The 15,265-nt window shown below is 54.6% G+C and overlaps 1 protein-coding gene across 4 annotated transcripts; it reads right to left on the minus strand.

Moving 5' to 3' along the window:
- Positions 1–1,750: 1,750 nt before the first annotated feature.
- On the minus strand, positions 1,751–14,595 carry LDB1 (LIM domain binding 1). Of its 4 annotated transcripts, none has more exons than XM_031955737.1 (11): positions 14,208–14,232; positions 6,815–6,917; positions 6,609–6,653; positions 6,431–6,506; positions 6,000–6,102; positions 5,722–5,894; positions 5,278–5,400; positions 5,091–5,174; positions 4,814–4,937; positions 4,101–4,249; positions 1,751–3,480 (listed from the first exon to the last, which is right to left on the minus strand). In XM_031955737.1, exons 1-11 carry the CDS (start codon positions 14,230–14,232, stop codon positions 3,250–3,252), a joined length of 1,236 nt encoding a protein of 411 aa, XP_031811597.1. In that variant the 3' UTR covers positions 1,751–3,249. The 4 variants fall into 4 exon arrangements, with proteins under 4 accessions (XP_031811597.1, XP_031811599.1, XP_031811601.1 ...); XM_031955739.1 differs by having other exon boundaries at positions 3,250–3,480; positions 4,107–4,249; positions 14,208–14,595; XM_031955741.1 differs by having other exon boundaries at positions 3,403–3,558; positions 4,107–4,249; positions 14,208–14,309.
- Positions 14,596–15,265: the final 670 nt, after the last annotated feature.

Consider the following 15,265-nt stretch of genomic DNA (forward strand, 5'->3'; position numbering starts at 1 on the left):
ACTAAGAAACTCTTCACTAAGTCTGTGGTGCAGAGTTGAGGAAATAGTTTTTCTACTCCCCTGTTGCAATTCTGAATCATGCCCACATTCCTGTGTGGACACCTGTCCCTTCTCTCCCCCAAATCCTGTTTGTCAGGCCCCAGAGGGAAGAGACCATGATATGATAAACATTGGAAGGAGTTCATGGGAACAGCAGGGGGGGGGGTCCCCCTAGTTTACTGCAAGACTCACATCCCCCTATTCCACTGGGTAGTTTTCTTCTTTCTTAATTTCCCCACCTCAGATCCTATGGACTCATTTCCCCCATATCTCATTTCAATCCCCACAGGCTTCCATTTTTTTCTATAGGCTTTCCAGGGATTGAGCCAGACCAAGAATTGAGTAATGATCTGTCTGCCTGAAATCTTCACCTCTCCCTGCTCAAATTCTTCAATCCTTCCCCATCAAAGTTCTGCTCTTAGTCCCTCAGGCCATAGTAAGTCTGGACAGTTGGTAGAGACAGCTTTCTCCCAGTATCTAAAGATGACCTTTCCGCGACTTATTGTTTTTTCCCAGGCTTTTCTTTTGATTCACCAAACTAAGTTAATTTCAGCTCCCCACTTCACTTCCAGCCCTAAAACTCCCTCCTTTCCTTCACCTTCCTCACTCAGCCTTAAGGTGTGCTGGATAAAGAGACAGATACATTCATTCTTCCCTCCAAAGGGTAGTATTGTGCCTATGGCTTTGTTGTAGCACTCTCACTGGGGATAGGAGGGAGGGAGCTACTAGGGAAGACATGCCTACCTCCAACATTTATAGCTTCCTTTTTGAATTCAAACCCCTGGGAAATAGTAGGCCTGAGTTCTAATCCCTTAGCAGTGACCCATCCAGGAATTCCAGTATCTTCTTCCTGCTTTGGCCTGTTCCAGGATAGGGTTGAAGAGCCTGCTTGCATGTGGTGTGGGGTTCCAGAATGACCATATTCCGATGCCCTTGTTTCCTCTGAGCACAAATACAAAGGCTTGTCTGGACCTCTCACATCCACGTTTTGCAGCTAGAGATTGGAATAAAGAGATAATTTCTTTGGGGAAGGAAGAATAATAACTAGCTATGATCTAGACCCATTTTTCCCCAGCCAACCCTTACTGGGGTGAGCATCTTCCCTCATGATGCTTGCTACCACCCAGAGTGAGGCTCTCTTTTTGTGTGTTGTGTTGTACTTCTCCAAGTCATCAAACTTGGGATTCATCCCTGTCATCTTTCAAAGTCTACCTGGGGCTTGGATTGAACCGAGAGGTGAAAAAGGTTTCCTCCTTTGCTGGCCCAGAAAAAGTGACAGTTGGGGAAACAACTGTTTCAGGTTAGAATTTCACTGAGGAAGGACAATAAGGAGATGAAAGGTCACTAAGGCACAATTAAAGGTCATAGGGGAGAGGAGAAGGAGCCCAGTGAACTGAAGTAAAGAGGAAAGAAAGGTTTCAATCAAATATAGGGATTAGTGGGAAGACAGAGGAAGAACTAAAGAAGGAATGAGATGGAGAATATGAGCAAATGGGGGAGAGTCACAATGACGGGAGGCTAAGGTGGGTCTAAGCTGGTAAAAATGGATTTCAATGAGGAGAAATGAGGGCATACTGGGTGGGCCAAAGTAAAACATTTGAAGAATCAGTAGGGCTTTTCTGGTAGGTTCTTGGGTGGTCAGGGAGAGGTTAGGAAGAGATTGAATGGGGGAATGGTGCTGTTGGCAGCGTCAGTTACCAGTCAGGACAGAGTCAAACCGAAAAGTCTTTTTTATTGATCGGTACCATACAGGACTCAAATGGCCAAAACAAAAAAAGGCATTACAGCTGGGGAGCTAGGAATGGGGGTCCCTCTCTCCCAACCCTGCTCCCTCCAGCTCTGACTACATTTTGCTCCGAGCTGGTTGTGGCAAATGGGTAGAAGGGGTCACTGGAGATGGAAGGAGGTGGATGAAGGCAGAAGGGACCCAGAGGTCTCCACTTGCCCATCTGGGAAACAGGATTGGGGAAACCCGTCTCTTCTTCCCTCCTGTGAAGAGTGTGTTGTATGTGTATGTGCATGTAAGGGCAGCACAGAGTCCTGGAGTGTGGAGACCCGGGTGTCAAATTGGGCTCAGTCCTACCCCCAAAACTCAAGGAGATAGTGGTCACTATATTCCCCAGGAGCTGACTCAGGATGCCACCTAGTGGCTCCATCCCAATTAATCATAGGCACCCTTCCTTCCCCTCTGTGGGAAGGAGGTGGGAATTGGTTAGGTGGGTGGGTAGGGGTAGATTTTCCCTCAATCCCATACCTCCCCTCCCCTCCCAAGAGAGACAAAATGCAAAACACAGTGACAACACATGCCACGCACCCCCATCCCTTAGGATGGGCCCCTGCAGGCACCATAACCCTCCGGGTCCTCCCCAACAGCACTGCTCTAGGACTCAAGGTAGAGGACACAGTGTGTAGGGGTAGGAGGAGTGGGGAGAAGAGGGGATTCCAGGGCCATTCACAAGCACTAGGTACAGGGAGGGAAAGATGAAGGCTTGGGGAATGGGCAGGACACAGTACATGGTTTACAAGTGAAGGAGTTGGAGAATGGCCAGAGAGGTCCACCCCTTCCCTTTCCAGCCATTTCCAGGGAGAGGGAAGAGATGGTCAGTGTCTCCTTGGTCTGAAGCTCAAAAGGTATAAAACGGCCCAGCCCAGGCTCCTGCCTGCCTGAGGGTAGAGTAGAGGGACAGGGGTGCTGAACCTAACACAGGGAGGAGGGAAGAAGGGGGAGAGATTGGGAGAACTTTTTTTTTTAAACTTACATTTTTAATAATATTATTGTTTTTTAAAAAGTTGAGGATAGAAGATGGTGGGAGGGAGCAGAGCTTAGCCCCTTGGCTGGAGGGGAAGGAGGCTGGGGCTGGAGAAGGGCAAAGGGGCAAGGGAAGAAGAGGATGGAGAAAGGCCTTGTGGCCAGTCCCCCCTCCCCCCAGAGCTGGGAGTGGGTAGTTCATCCTGGCCCCCAGTTGAGTCCCTAAGGGCAGTGGGCTGGGGACAATGCCCCTGGGCTCTGCAGGGGTGGAGATTAGGAGAGCAGAAACCAAGCATCAGGGGTGCCACAGCTCTGGGGGAAAGTCAAGACATTTCTTGGAGGCCGATCATTCCCCATTCTCTCGACTTTCCAGTCCCTCCTGCAGGTAGATGGACAGCTGTAGGCTCAAGTCTCTGGGATGCTGGTCCTCCCTCTGCTCCCTGGGTGGGCAGGTGAAGCCCTTACTGGGAGGCCTGAGATGTAGGGTTCTCCGACTTGCTCTCCTGGCTTGAGGGGGGTTTGCTGTTCCAGGGACTGTTGGCACCCAGCGCTGGGGAGTTGTTGAAGCTGTCCTCGTCGTCGATGCCGTTGGCCGCATCAAACTGTGTGTTCTCCAGACGGGTGATGAGTCGCTCGTCCTCGTCCCCGAACTCCCCGCCCATCAGGGTGGGCTCCCCCACCACCATCACATCCTGAGAGCGGCGGAGGTCCCCAAACATAATCGGGGCAGCGGCATGCCTGGCCCCAGCAGGCCCTCACCCACAGGGATCCTGACCCCCCCAAGGACCCCAACTTTCCCTCAGACCCAAAAGATCCCAACCCCCTCCCCAAATCTATAGGGACTCCACCTAATCCCAAATTCCCCCAGACTTCCCACATTTGCAAGAACCCTGATCTCATTCCCCATGTCTGTATCTCCACCCTTTACACTACTATTCCATCTAGCCAATCCTCTAATCCCTTTGTCTTAATCCCAACATCCCAGGGGCTCCTCTAGCATAGGCTTGGATCCTCCAAGTCCCTGACACCTACACCCAAGACTTTGAACTGAGAACCTTCATTGTGGGGGCCCTCCCAACCTCAAGTCTCTACATCATAGGGAGAGGAAAGAGACCACAGACCCAGGAGACTGGCCAGTGTGTCTGCTTCCCCGTGTGTGACTGGCTGTCCTTGCGTGTGTCCCGGTACCCCACATTTCCATAAGCCCTGTGTGTCCCTGTCCACAACAGAGTCACTGTACCCCAGGAGGGGAGGGCGGAGCTTCCTGAGGGGGCCAGAGAGAAGAGAAGAGAAGAGAAGCCGAGATGCTTACAGGTACCTGGCTGGAGAGCGCGAAGGTGCTGGCGGGGCTCTTCTTCTTGCTGTTGCTGTTGTTGGCGTTGCCGCCCCCTGAGCTCATTGTGCTGCCACCCGACATCTTCCGTTTCCGCCTCTTGCTTGGTTGTTGCCGTGCTGGTTCCGCTGCAAAACCAGTAAGAGAATAGGAAGTGGGTGAGACCAAGCTAAATCACCAGAGAGAGCCTGGGTCCAAGTCAGGAATTTATCTGGCAGCAGGTGGGACTGGGCAACCCCAAGAACTCGGAGGTTCTGGGCTGAGTTGGAATGAAACCCCACAAGCCAGGGCCTGGCTCTCACTGACAAAGACCTCCGTTTCCTGGGGCTGCTGAGAGTGCAGTCATCGACCTGAGGGGGGGGCAACACTGGCGAGAACCCCAGATTCTCCTCTCTGAAGACACAGGTGACCCTGGGTCCTGATGGCCTCGCCAAGCAAGAGCTGGTTGCTACAGCCTTCCTAGGCTGGAAAGGCTCGGGTTCAAGCTACATGTGGCTAAGATTACCACTAGACTGAACATCAGGGAATGATTTTTTTGGTGACAGCAACTCAGGAAACTGTGTCCAAAGCAAAAAGGGGTTGTGATCTTCTTACACCTCAGAAGGGGGGCAGGGAACACCTACCATGATGAGATCACAGACTTTTTGAAGCACGGGACCAAAAACAACACTCAGTGGGATGGAGGAACTCACCAGGGGGTGCAACCATGCGCTGCCACTTCTGGAAGAGGCAGGTCTTGAGGCAGTCACGAGGGCTGAGGCTGTAAGTCTTGTGGCGGGACATGAGCTCCTGCATGGGCTCAAGGATCACACAGAGCTGGGGGCACAGGAGGAGGAGGGAGGGAAATCAGAACTAGAGGGGCCAATTTTTAATCGGCTAAAAAGGCAAAAAATAAGTGGGATGGAGTGGACTATGCACATCACCACGCATGAGACCCATGCTGGGGCAGGGGAGTAGGTGCTCACTCACTCGGAGGTAGTTGAGGGTGGAATTAGACAATCCACACCGAGTGATGTTCTTGGATAACTGGTCCAGCATCTGGGGGTCTTGGGCCTAGAGAAAAGCATATGTGGGGAATAGAGTCAAACATCCTAAAAGCACAGCACAGAGTGCCACCATTGCAGCAGTCCTAGCCTCCCAGGACTCCAGGACTTACATGCATGGCCAGAATGCTTCGAGGAATAAATTCACGATGCTGCCGGATGCTGAAGTGCCACGTCTTTATCCTCATCATGTCGTCAAACATGAACTCCAGGTACAGCCGGCCCTCCACACATACCTGAGGACACATTGGTCACAAGCCTGTCCCCCAACACCGTCTCCTCCACAAATACCAGGACTTATCTGCCTCCTCCCACATAATTCATCCTCTTTTAGACTCTTTCCAGGTCACCTGACAAGCTCCTCTGTGAAGAGGTGATCGTGATGGTAGAAAGGACACAGGATTATATACATACACCCCACCTGGCTTCCAGGCTACAATCCCAGAATCACCACAGTGCTGCCTTATGAATTCATACACACACTCTCTAAGACACTGACAGCCAGACATCCCCTCCTTCCCCACCCCCCGCCCCCAACACACACACAGTCTCCAGACCTGGGTGAACATAGGCTTGCCATGCTGAGTGATCATGCTGCCCTGGTCACAGTCAAGGGATACAAAGTTGCTGTGGAAGGCTTCCTTGGGGTGCTTTAGCACATAGTACAGCTCTGTGGCACCTCCCTCAAAGATGCTGCGGAAATAGCGTGGGATCAGGGTCCGGCCAATCGCTGCAGAAATAGAACAGACCTCTTCAGTGCACCTGCCCGCACATCCAGGTGGAACAAACCTCTGAAGAATGATGCAAACCCCCATCCCAAGGTTGGGATACCCACTGTATCTCTTTGGTCCATCCTCCAAACAGAAGGTGATGGTTAACATGGCATCATCCTCAAAGAACTCGGTTGTGAAAGCATCCCACCAGAGATTGTCACACTCCTACAGAGGATGGGAAAAGGTCACTGGGATCTCAAAAGGGGCTTCCAGATTCACTCTGGGTGAGTATATGTCTATCCACCCCCAAGAGGGGAGGGAACTCTTAGAAGATAGCAGGCTGATAGTTTTCTGCCAGAAGTGGTTCCATCCCTGATCACTCTTCCCCCCTCCTCCCAATCCCATAAACTAACTGCTTCCCCCTCAGGTCTCTGCTAAAGAGAACAGTTTTTTAGGATTTTTTTTTTTTTTATGGTAGGCCTCCTCCCAGCTTCCCATCCTCAATCCTTTCTTATACACATAATCCCAGACTACCCTCTACCTCCAGACATACCTCTGTCCAGTTCTGCAGCCGCTTGTTTAACTCGAATATCCTGTAGTCTGTCTGGTTGCCATATGGTGTGTGCCTCCTGGAGGGTGGGAAGGTCAGGATTGTCCCCCCTGCTCCCCTACTTATGAGATCTCCCCATCCCTTGCCCCAGGTCAGACCATTCCCATCACCAGCCTCTTACCCAATCCCAGGCTCCAGGTATGTAGGCGGGTACATGGGAGTTGGGCTGTGGACAAAAAGGGGCCATGAGAAAGCAAAGGTGAGGAAGGACGATATCATACAGCCTTCCCTAACCCGCAAACTTTAAGAAGAGGCGGCTAGAGGACTAGCCTAAAGAAAGCCAAGAGAGTTGGGGTCTGAGGAGACCAGTGGGGCTAGGACACTTACCCCACATCCCGATCCAGCATGGTGCCCGGGTGGAAGGGGGGGAAGGCGTTGCCGTTCGGGGGCTCCTTCGGCGAGTACAGCTTGAATGACTTTGAGGAACAACCTGAGGAGAAGGGACTATACTCAGTGGTCTGAAGAGTAAAATAGTAAGAAGCTGTGGTCTCCCTGGCTCCCAGACCCTCTTTGCTAAGCCTTCCCCATGACTCCTGGCTTCATGGTTTTTATATTATGAATAAAAGGGTGAGGAAAAGGGAGAATTTCTTATTCTCATTTCTCCCTCTCCCCTCTTTCAATAAGAGACAAGTCCGAGTTGTCTCTAGTCTTAAACCCACCACTATCAAAAGAAGGAAACTTAGAAAGGGGGCCTGGACAAGTCCTTTTCCTGGGCAGCAAAGGGGAAATTCTCCAGTCTCCACCCACCAGATAAACAGTTGTGCTTCCCCCTCCCCCCAACGGCCTCTCTCTTATCAGTCCCAATTACTCCCCTACACCCACAGGGCAGGTGTGACCCCAAACCAGAGACCCAGCCTTAACCCCTTCTCTCCTAAAACTTTGTACATATAGGAATAAGCAGGCCTGAGACATGGGGAGGGGTATCCTGAAATCTAGACTAGGTCTAGGTAAAGGTATGTATGCATATGGAAGGGGTTTCCCCAAAGATATGTATAATGCTGTGTAGCATCTTCCTTGAGTGGGAAGGAGGGCTGAGAGAGGAACAGGTATCCCGAAAATTAGACATTTTGTTCAAGGGAAAGGAAGAGGAACATGGTCTCCTAGGCTAACAATCCTGTTACTTCTAAAACACAATTAGCTATGCTTCATAGCTGTGGAAGAGATGCAACATTTATCCCTCCTGCCCATCCTCAAGGCCCAGTCTCCCTGGAGAGACCAAACAGTACCAGACTTAAGGCTGAGGGCCCAGAAATTTTGAGTATCAACTCTCTAAATCCCATTCTCTCTCTCTGAGCATGTCTGTGTGGGGAAAGGCTTTATCTGCTTAGAAAAAGAAAGAGTGCCCCAAGATAACTCCAAGTCTCTGCCCACTATTTCTGAAATCAGACTTTCTGTGTGCCAGTGGGGAAAGGCACTGAGAAAGAGAATTTTATCACCCCTTGTCCCAGTATGGGGCCTTAAGGGATCTTCACATTCCACCCCCCCCCCCCCACCCCAGTTTGTGCAGGTCAGGCGCTGCATTTGCCTGTGTTCATACATCCTGCCCACCCTGCCTCTGCACCCAGCTCGCCCCAACATGCCTTACACCAGGTGGAATAGGGCAGCCCGGGGCAGGAGCAGGGTACAGGAAACATAGGCCTTACTCCCCTCCCCCCACAACATGCTCCCCACACAACACAAAGTATGCATACGGTCCCATATGCTAGTCTGGCTCGGGTGGGGTGCTCCAGAAGGGGACAGAGGATCAGCCACCCAGATAACACTATTTTATGACTCCTTCCTCTGGCTCCCACGGAGGGGCCAGAGCCAGAACCAGGATACAAACCAAATAGTCAAGACCCGGAGTCCTAAGCCCTCTCAATGTCCGGGCAACATCTCTTCTCACTCTATTACCTTCCTAGTTCCATAAGGGCCCTTCAAAGGAGGAAGAACTCCTAGGTTTCTCACTTATCCAGAAAAATACAAGGGATCAGGTTTTTTTTCTGGTAAATTGGGAAGAATAACTACTTATTAAGAATCTGGGGTCAGCAAGGAGATAAGGCAAGACAGGGGTGCCCCTCCAACCACAAAATGGTGGGAAATGAATTAAAGGGAAACTTCAGGATGGCCTTCGGACCCCATCTCTGAAAAATGGGGCACAACCTCAGCCTCGCTGACCTAGCAGGCCCACAGCAACTCCCAGCATCCCAGACCAAAGGGTGGGGGGGAGGGGGAATCCCTGGTGGGGTAAATCACACAGACCATCTGTCCCTGTTACTCTGACCCCTTCACTAGTCAGAATAGGAAAAGAAGGGGAGAAAGGGGAGAAAAGGATGAACCACGCTTCAAAGACCTGGGGGGGAGAGGAGAAACGGAGTGGGTTTGAGCAAACCTAAAGACTGGGAAGCATAAGGTGCTGCTGATCTCAGGCCTAAATCTCCTTTCACCCTTTCTGGCCTGGAGTAGGTGCTAGGGAAGCAAAAGAGCTGGAAAACTTTTCTGGAATGAACAATCTATGGGTGGGGGCACAACTCTGGCTACAACTAATTCCACAGGCACTAGCCTGACAGCCCTCTCCACCCCCCCAGGGCCAGGGGTCATCAGGCCTAGCCCTGGGAGGAAGATCTTATGTCCCAGCAGGACTGAACACCCTTCCCTCCCATATCCCCCCCACAATTAGGCCTGCCGGGACTTACCTGGGAGAAGTGAGGGGACAGTGGGGTGGTGGGTGCTGTTCTCAGCAGGGAGGGGGCCAGCAGGGTAGGGGTGGGGGGACTCAGCTGCTCATCTCCCTGGCCAGCCCCGCTCCACTCTCGGCCAGAGCCGAGGGACGGCAGGGCCGGGCCGGGCCAGCCCAGCTACACAAAAGCTCCCACACCCCCCAAGCAGCAGGCGCAGTGGGCCCCAGCCCAGGGGAGAAAGTTCCTCTGGCCAAAGGGCCCTGGGCCAGAGGGCTGGGGAGCTGGCCCCAGGGGCAGGGGGCTACCGGGAGGCCGCGGGGAGCAAGGAGCTCTCTTTGTTTGCAAGATTTCCCTCAACAATGGCCACCGCTTCGCTCTGCTCTGCACTCCTTTCTCCTCCTCCTCCTCCTCCTCCTCGTCCTCCTCCTCCTCCTCCTCCTCCCGCTCTCTCCTCCCTGCTGCCGCTGCCGATCTCTGCCTCTGCCTCCAAGCAGCCCGCCGCCGCCGGCCAGCCGCCTTCCCCTCCCCGCTGACCAGGCCTTCAGGGCCCCTCTGTCGGGGCTCCGCGAGAGTCACAGCTCAGCTCCAACACTCATACAGACCCAGTCACACACAGACACACACACCTCCCGCCCGCCCGCCGCCCGCCTGCGAGCTCTCTCCTTCCCTCCCTCCTTCCCTCCCAGTGTCTCTCAGAAAGAGGCCCCAGGGCCGGAGGAGGGTGGAGCTGGACCCCACTGGCTCCACCCTCCCCCAGCTCCCTCAGCCTCCTCTCCTCTCCCATGAAAGAGGAAGAAGGAGGGAGGGAGGGACTGCTGGGGCTGAGAAAAACAAAAGAGACAGAGACTAGAAGAGAAGCAGAAGGGGGAAAAGGCATGGCAAGGGAGTGGAAAATGACATGAGGACGGAGGGGGCAGAACAGGCTCAGGCAAGGCAGGAAACCTCACTGGTCCAAGGGGGGAAAAGGCAGAAGCCACATCCTAGGTTGGAAGGACGGAGGCCCAGAGAGCCGCTTTTGGTTGGCTTTGGGCCCCACTCAAGTTCTGACTGGGACCTGAAAGCACTTCCCCCTCGGGATTCAGGGCTTCCAGGTCCCAAGCCTCTTCTTTCTAAACTCTGCCTTCTCTCCCCTAATCCTCCCCACAGTCCCAAAGGGAAGCCCCTGACCTCCCCCTTCCCAGCTCGCATAGGTTCCTCCTCTGGCTAATGCTGCTGAGGGACCTGCCCAAGCAGGACCCTTCATAACTGGAGCCTGTGGTGGTAACAGGATGCCAGAGCGGCAGGTCACTGATTGCAGGGTGAGGAAGAGCAGGAAGTTCCAGGGGAGAACAGGAATTCCTTCTACCCCACTGCAAACAATTTAATCAGGTGCCTAAACACTGGTAGGGACATTAAAGCCGCTAAAATAAGGCAAACTAGATCTCCCAGATGCCCTTCTACTGTCAATCTGTACTTCCGTAATCACCTGGAATTTTAGGACCCATAGAAGCCAGCGTCCTCAATTCTCTTCCAGACTAAGGGAAGAACACGAGTATTCGATCCCACTCATCTCCCACCTGACCTCCCCTACCTGGCCAGTGCCCACAGAGCTCCCTACACAAGGCAGCCTGCCAGAGGCCTCCCTAGCTACACCGAGTGATCCAGAAATGCCGAGCCTTACTAGTATGTGCGGTACACCTCAGCACCAGCACACAAGCAGCCCGAGCACTGGAACACATCTGCCGATACAACGTTTTAATGGACCTTTCACAAGACCCGAAAACTGAATCAATCACCCCTATCTTAAAAGGGGATGAAACAAAGACCCCTCAGTGACTCCACTGGCTTAAGGTCACACACAGCAGCGCAGGTGGGAAGTTCTTTCAGGGTACAAAGGGACCCCTTCTTCCCCAACCCTCGCACACTATGTGCCCGTGGCCAGACAGCTACCTTCCATGACAGTGACACAGCCACTCCGGCTGTCCTCCAGCCTACTCCTCACTATCTAACCTCATTCCTCTAAGGCCTCAGGGCTCCAAGCCCAGCCCCCTCAGCTGCTACCACCACACCACCCACTCCCACGGGGCCCATTCCCGAGCTCAGAAATAACCAGGAAAGGGAAAAGGAGAGGCTCTTGGGCACATTATTAAAAAACTCAGCCCCCCACTGAGCTTAGACTTCCCAGCCCCCCACTCAGTTTACAATTTAATGAGCTGAACTAGGAGATGCAAAGATACAAGAACAGAGATAAAAACAAAACTAAGAGACGGGGAAAGGAAAGGGGGATTAAAGGAGCCCTGTGCCAAAATAGAGGACAGCAGGAAGAACAATCTTCCTCCCTCCCCCAGCTCCTAGGCAGGAGTCTGGTGCCCACAGCTCCAGCCCCCCTACCCGGGCCCCCAGGCTGCCCTGACCCCAGCCCCCTCTCTCCTTTGTCTTCGCCCGGCCTCCCACTGGCCTGGCACTCTGCCATCCCCTCTCCCTGGCGCCCAGCCTTGGCCTCAGCCTGCTCCTCCCTTACTCCCCATCTTAACCCTTATAGGGCAGCTATCACCACCCCCAGGACCAGCCCGGGGATCTGCACCCCAGCCCCCACTCCCACCAGGACCCTGCAGGGGGGCAGAGCTGCAGAGGGAAGGGGTCTCTAGCGAGGCTCATTTCCGTCTGCGTCCGCAGAGATGTCTGTTTCTGGTTTTGCCCGTGTCTGTGTGCTTCTGTCTCTGTGTCTATGCCTCGGTGTGTGCTCTGTGTGTGTGCTCACTATGTAAGTCTCCCAGGCTCCTCTCAGTCACATGTGTGGGGCATGTGCCGTCTCTGCTGTGCTGGGGGAGGGAGGAGGAGCCGGAGACACAGACCTACGTATGCACACAAAGGAGGAGGAAGCTTCAGAAAGCGACCAAACCTGGTCTGCCCAGCCTGGGAACTTGGGTGCGGAGGGCCTCACCAGGCCTCATCTACTTCCAAGGCTGCAAAAAGCAAATGTTTCTTTGTGTTTCTGTACACGAGCTTCTGCATGCACTTCTATACGATGTACGCCTGTGCGCGTCTCTGTGTTTTTCAACTCATTTCTTTGGGTATATTTCCAGCAGCCTGTCTGCTCTTACCTCCAACAGATTAATCCCTTGTCCCTGGATCCCCTAGGTCTGAAGATTTATAAAATTCCAAAATACAGGTCCTCTTTTGTTAGTTTCCTGCTTCCAGAGCATTATACCCGTCAATTCAGACCTTCCCTAAAATCTCACTTATAATAATGCCCTCTGAGGCACCAATGGAAAGAGGCTGATCCCCTTTTCTTTAGCCTTTCCTACCCTAAACCTCCCTTAAGGGAAAACTCAAATGTGCCCTCTGATAACTTCTCCCAGCCACATGTGACAAGTATAATGGACTAGGCCCTCAGGCCTCTGGACTACCTACAGGATTCTATCCCCTCCTGGTGGCAAAACCGTGATGATGGCTCTCAGTCATTTGTCCTATTTCACACCTTCCCGAGGCTAAGCAGAAGAGAAGGGAGAATGGAGAAGGACCAGAGCAACAGGACTCGTGGATTTATCCTATAGCTTCGCCCTCTACTTTGGGCCCCTGTTTTTCCTGATGAAAAGGGAATGAAGATACCAATGGGATCCCTTGGGAAGAAGACAGAAGTGGATAGACAAAAAAGTCAAAGGTGGGGGAAAGTGGGGGCGCCAGGGGTGGATTCCCCAATATAGGACAGAAACAATTCTACCCAATAAAAAAGAAAATAGTCTGTTCCCTTCTACTACACAATCTCCCAAATTCTATTGGAGCAAGGAGTCCCTTCTTCTCTGAGAGGAGTAAGTTCTCAGCATTCATTGAGAATTCACTGGGTCTTGAATATAAGGAGAATCAAATCCTGACATCCAACCAAGTCAAAGAGGGCTTGCCTTGCTTTTTGCCTGGTCTCACCTCTAGAGACATCAGGAACCTAAAATGTTTTGAGTAACCGCTGGGCCTGAGGGTCACATGACTTATGGATTCCCTGGGGAGACGGGAACAGACTGATGTGGTCTATAGCACCTTCTGTCCTTGGAATGGCTGAAGGCGCCATTTGGGTCTCCCCAAAGAGCCCCTCCAAGGGGCACCTCCCACCCTGGCTGGAACACAGAAAGAGGTGTTCTTCCAGCTGGGTGTGGGGCATGGGCCGGGCGCGGGGGTCACCTATAAGTGGGATGGCAAGGGAAACTTTCCCAGGGTTGCAAGTCCCTTGGCCTTCCCCCACGCCTATCCTAAAGCAGCCTTGGCGCCCATTTCCGTGGCATGCCCAAGACATCCCAAAGGATCACACAGACCACTCCTGGCAGACGGAAAAGACACTCAGAAAATGCTAAGTGACATGTTCGGGGCCGGCTCTATCCGCTCTCACCCGTCCCCTGGTCTTTTACCCAGAAGTCCGTGTGGCGGTGGAGGGGATGAGAGATTACTGCCCGGCTTCTCCCTCTCCTCAGGCAAGCCCTCTCTTTGACCCCCAAGACCCCCACTCTGAATCACAGGCACAGGAAAAGGGCCCAGGGGCCCAATTACTGGCACCCCCAGTGGGGGCACACTCCTAGTGCCCCTCTTGGGGGCGGTGGTGCCAGGCAACAGGCAAACAGGCCCAGAGGGGAGGGGCCCCAGACAGTATCCTCCCCCTCTTCAATCCAGCGGCCCCCTCCCCAGGTGCCTAAGGGAGCAACCCCCAGGGCAGGGTCAGGCAGAGGGGATAGTAGTACCTCAGTGAGGGCCGGAGTGTGGGGGGGGGGGGGCCAACCTGAGCTGGCCAATCACAACTCTCTGATGACCTGGGTGGGGGGGTCAAAAGTCCAAAGCCACTTCTGATTGGCCAACATCCTGGAATTCTGGGAATTCCACCCTCCCCTCGCGCACCCCCCACCCCAGGCGCCTCTGGGCTGCTGCGCATTTTCGGGGGGGGGGGTGTCCCTCCCCAGGACAGATAGGCCAAAGCCGCCCTCCTCCCCCACATCCACATGCCCCAACAGCCCCTTCCTCCCCGGCCCCGCGAGGACCTACGACAGCGGGGCTGGCTGCCGGGGTGGGGAGGGGGTGGGGGCGAGGTGACCACTCACCAGGGCAGGCGCAGCCCACTGACATCTTCACATCGCCCGCCGCGGGGGGCCCAGCCGAGTCACGGTGCCCGCCGCGCGCGGGACAGGCCGGGCATGGGCCGCCGCGCCGCCTCCTCCGGCTCCTCGGCAGCCGCCGCCGCCCACTGCCCGAGCCCGAGCGCCCGGCCTCCGCGCCGGCCCGAGGTCCGCCAGCCCCTGGCGCGAGGGGCCTGCAGGCTGGGCAGGAGACAGGAAGGAGACCTGTCTGTGCGCGCGTGTGTGCGAGGGCGCGCGCGAGGCGCGCGTGTGTGCCGCGTGTGCGGGTGCGTGTCTCGGGCGCTCGCTGGCGGCCCCGCGCCCGGCGCCCCGCTCCCGCCTCACCCGCTCGCGGCTCCCTCCGCCCGCCTCCCGGCGCCGCTGGGCTGGGCTTTATTAATATGCTAATGGAGGCGCGGGTGGGAGGGGAGAAGCGAGCCGTGTGTATCCGTGTGTGTGTGTGTCAAAGTGACCCGAGCGGGGCTTCGGGAGCGGCGTGTGACGCAGCTTTTAAAGGAGGGACGGGACTTAAACTGGGGGGGGGGGGGACACACACCGGGAGCCTGGCAAAGGGCACCGACGCGCCGGCGCGGGCGCCCCCCAGCGTGCGTGAGAGAGCCGAGCCAAGCCGAGGCGGCCGTCGGTGTCTCGAGGGTCCCTAAAAGGAAGGGAAGCCCACCCCCAAGCTCCCGCCCCCCGGTGTCTGAGACGGCCGAGCTGCAGGCCCGAAGAAAGGGTTAATGAATCCGGAGCCATTCCTCCCCAGAGCCCGAGTCCTTTTTTTTTTTTCTTTGAGGGGGGAGCTGATTGGAATGGGAGATTCCGCAGGCTGGAGTTGGTGGGAAATCCTGGCCTGGATGATACCTCTCACCTGACAGAAGCGTGTGTGTGTGTGTGTGTGTGTGTGTGTGTTTCCGAGGCTGTGGGGGAGGGTCACTAGAGGTTTTGCTGGGCTCCGGCCCCGGGGGCTGGCTTTAGACAGGTATCAGTCTTGCTTAGTACATCTTGGCTTAGGTCACAAGATGGCAGGTTCCCTGGTTGGG

Source organism: Sarcophilus harrisii, chromosome 2 (assembly GCF_902635505.1).
Source record: "Sarcophilus harrisii chromosome 2, mSarHar1.11, whole genome shotgun sequence".
Lineage (NCBI taxonomy): Eukaryota > Metazoa > Chordata > Mammalia > Dasyuromorphia > Dasyuridae > Sarcophilus > Sarcophilus harrisii.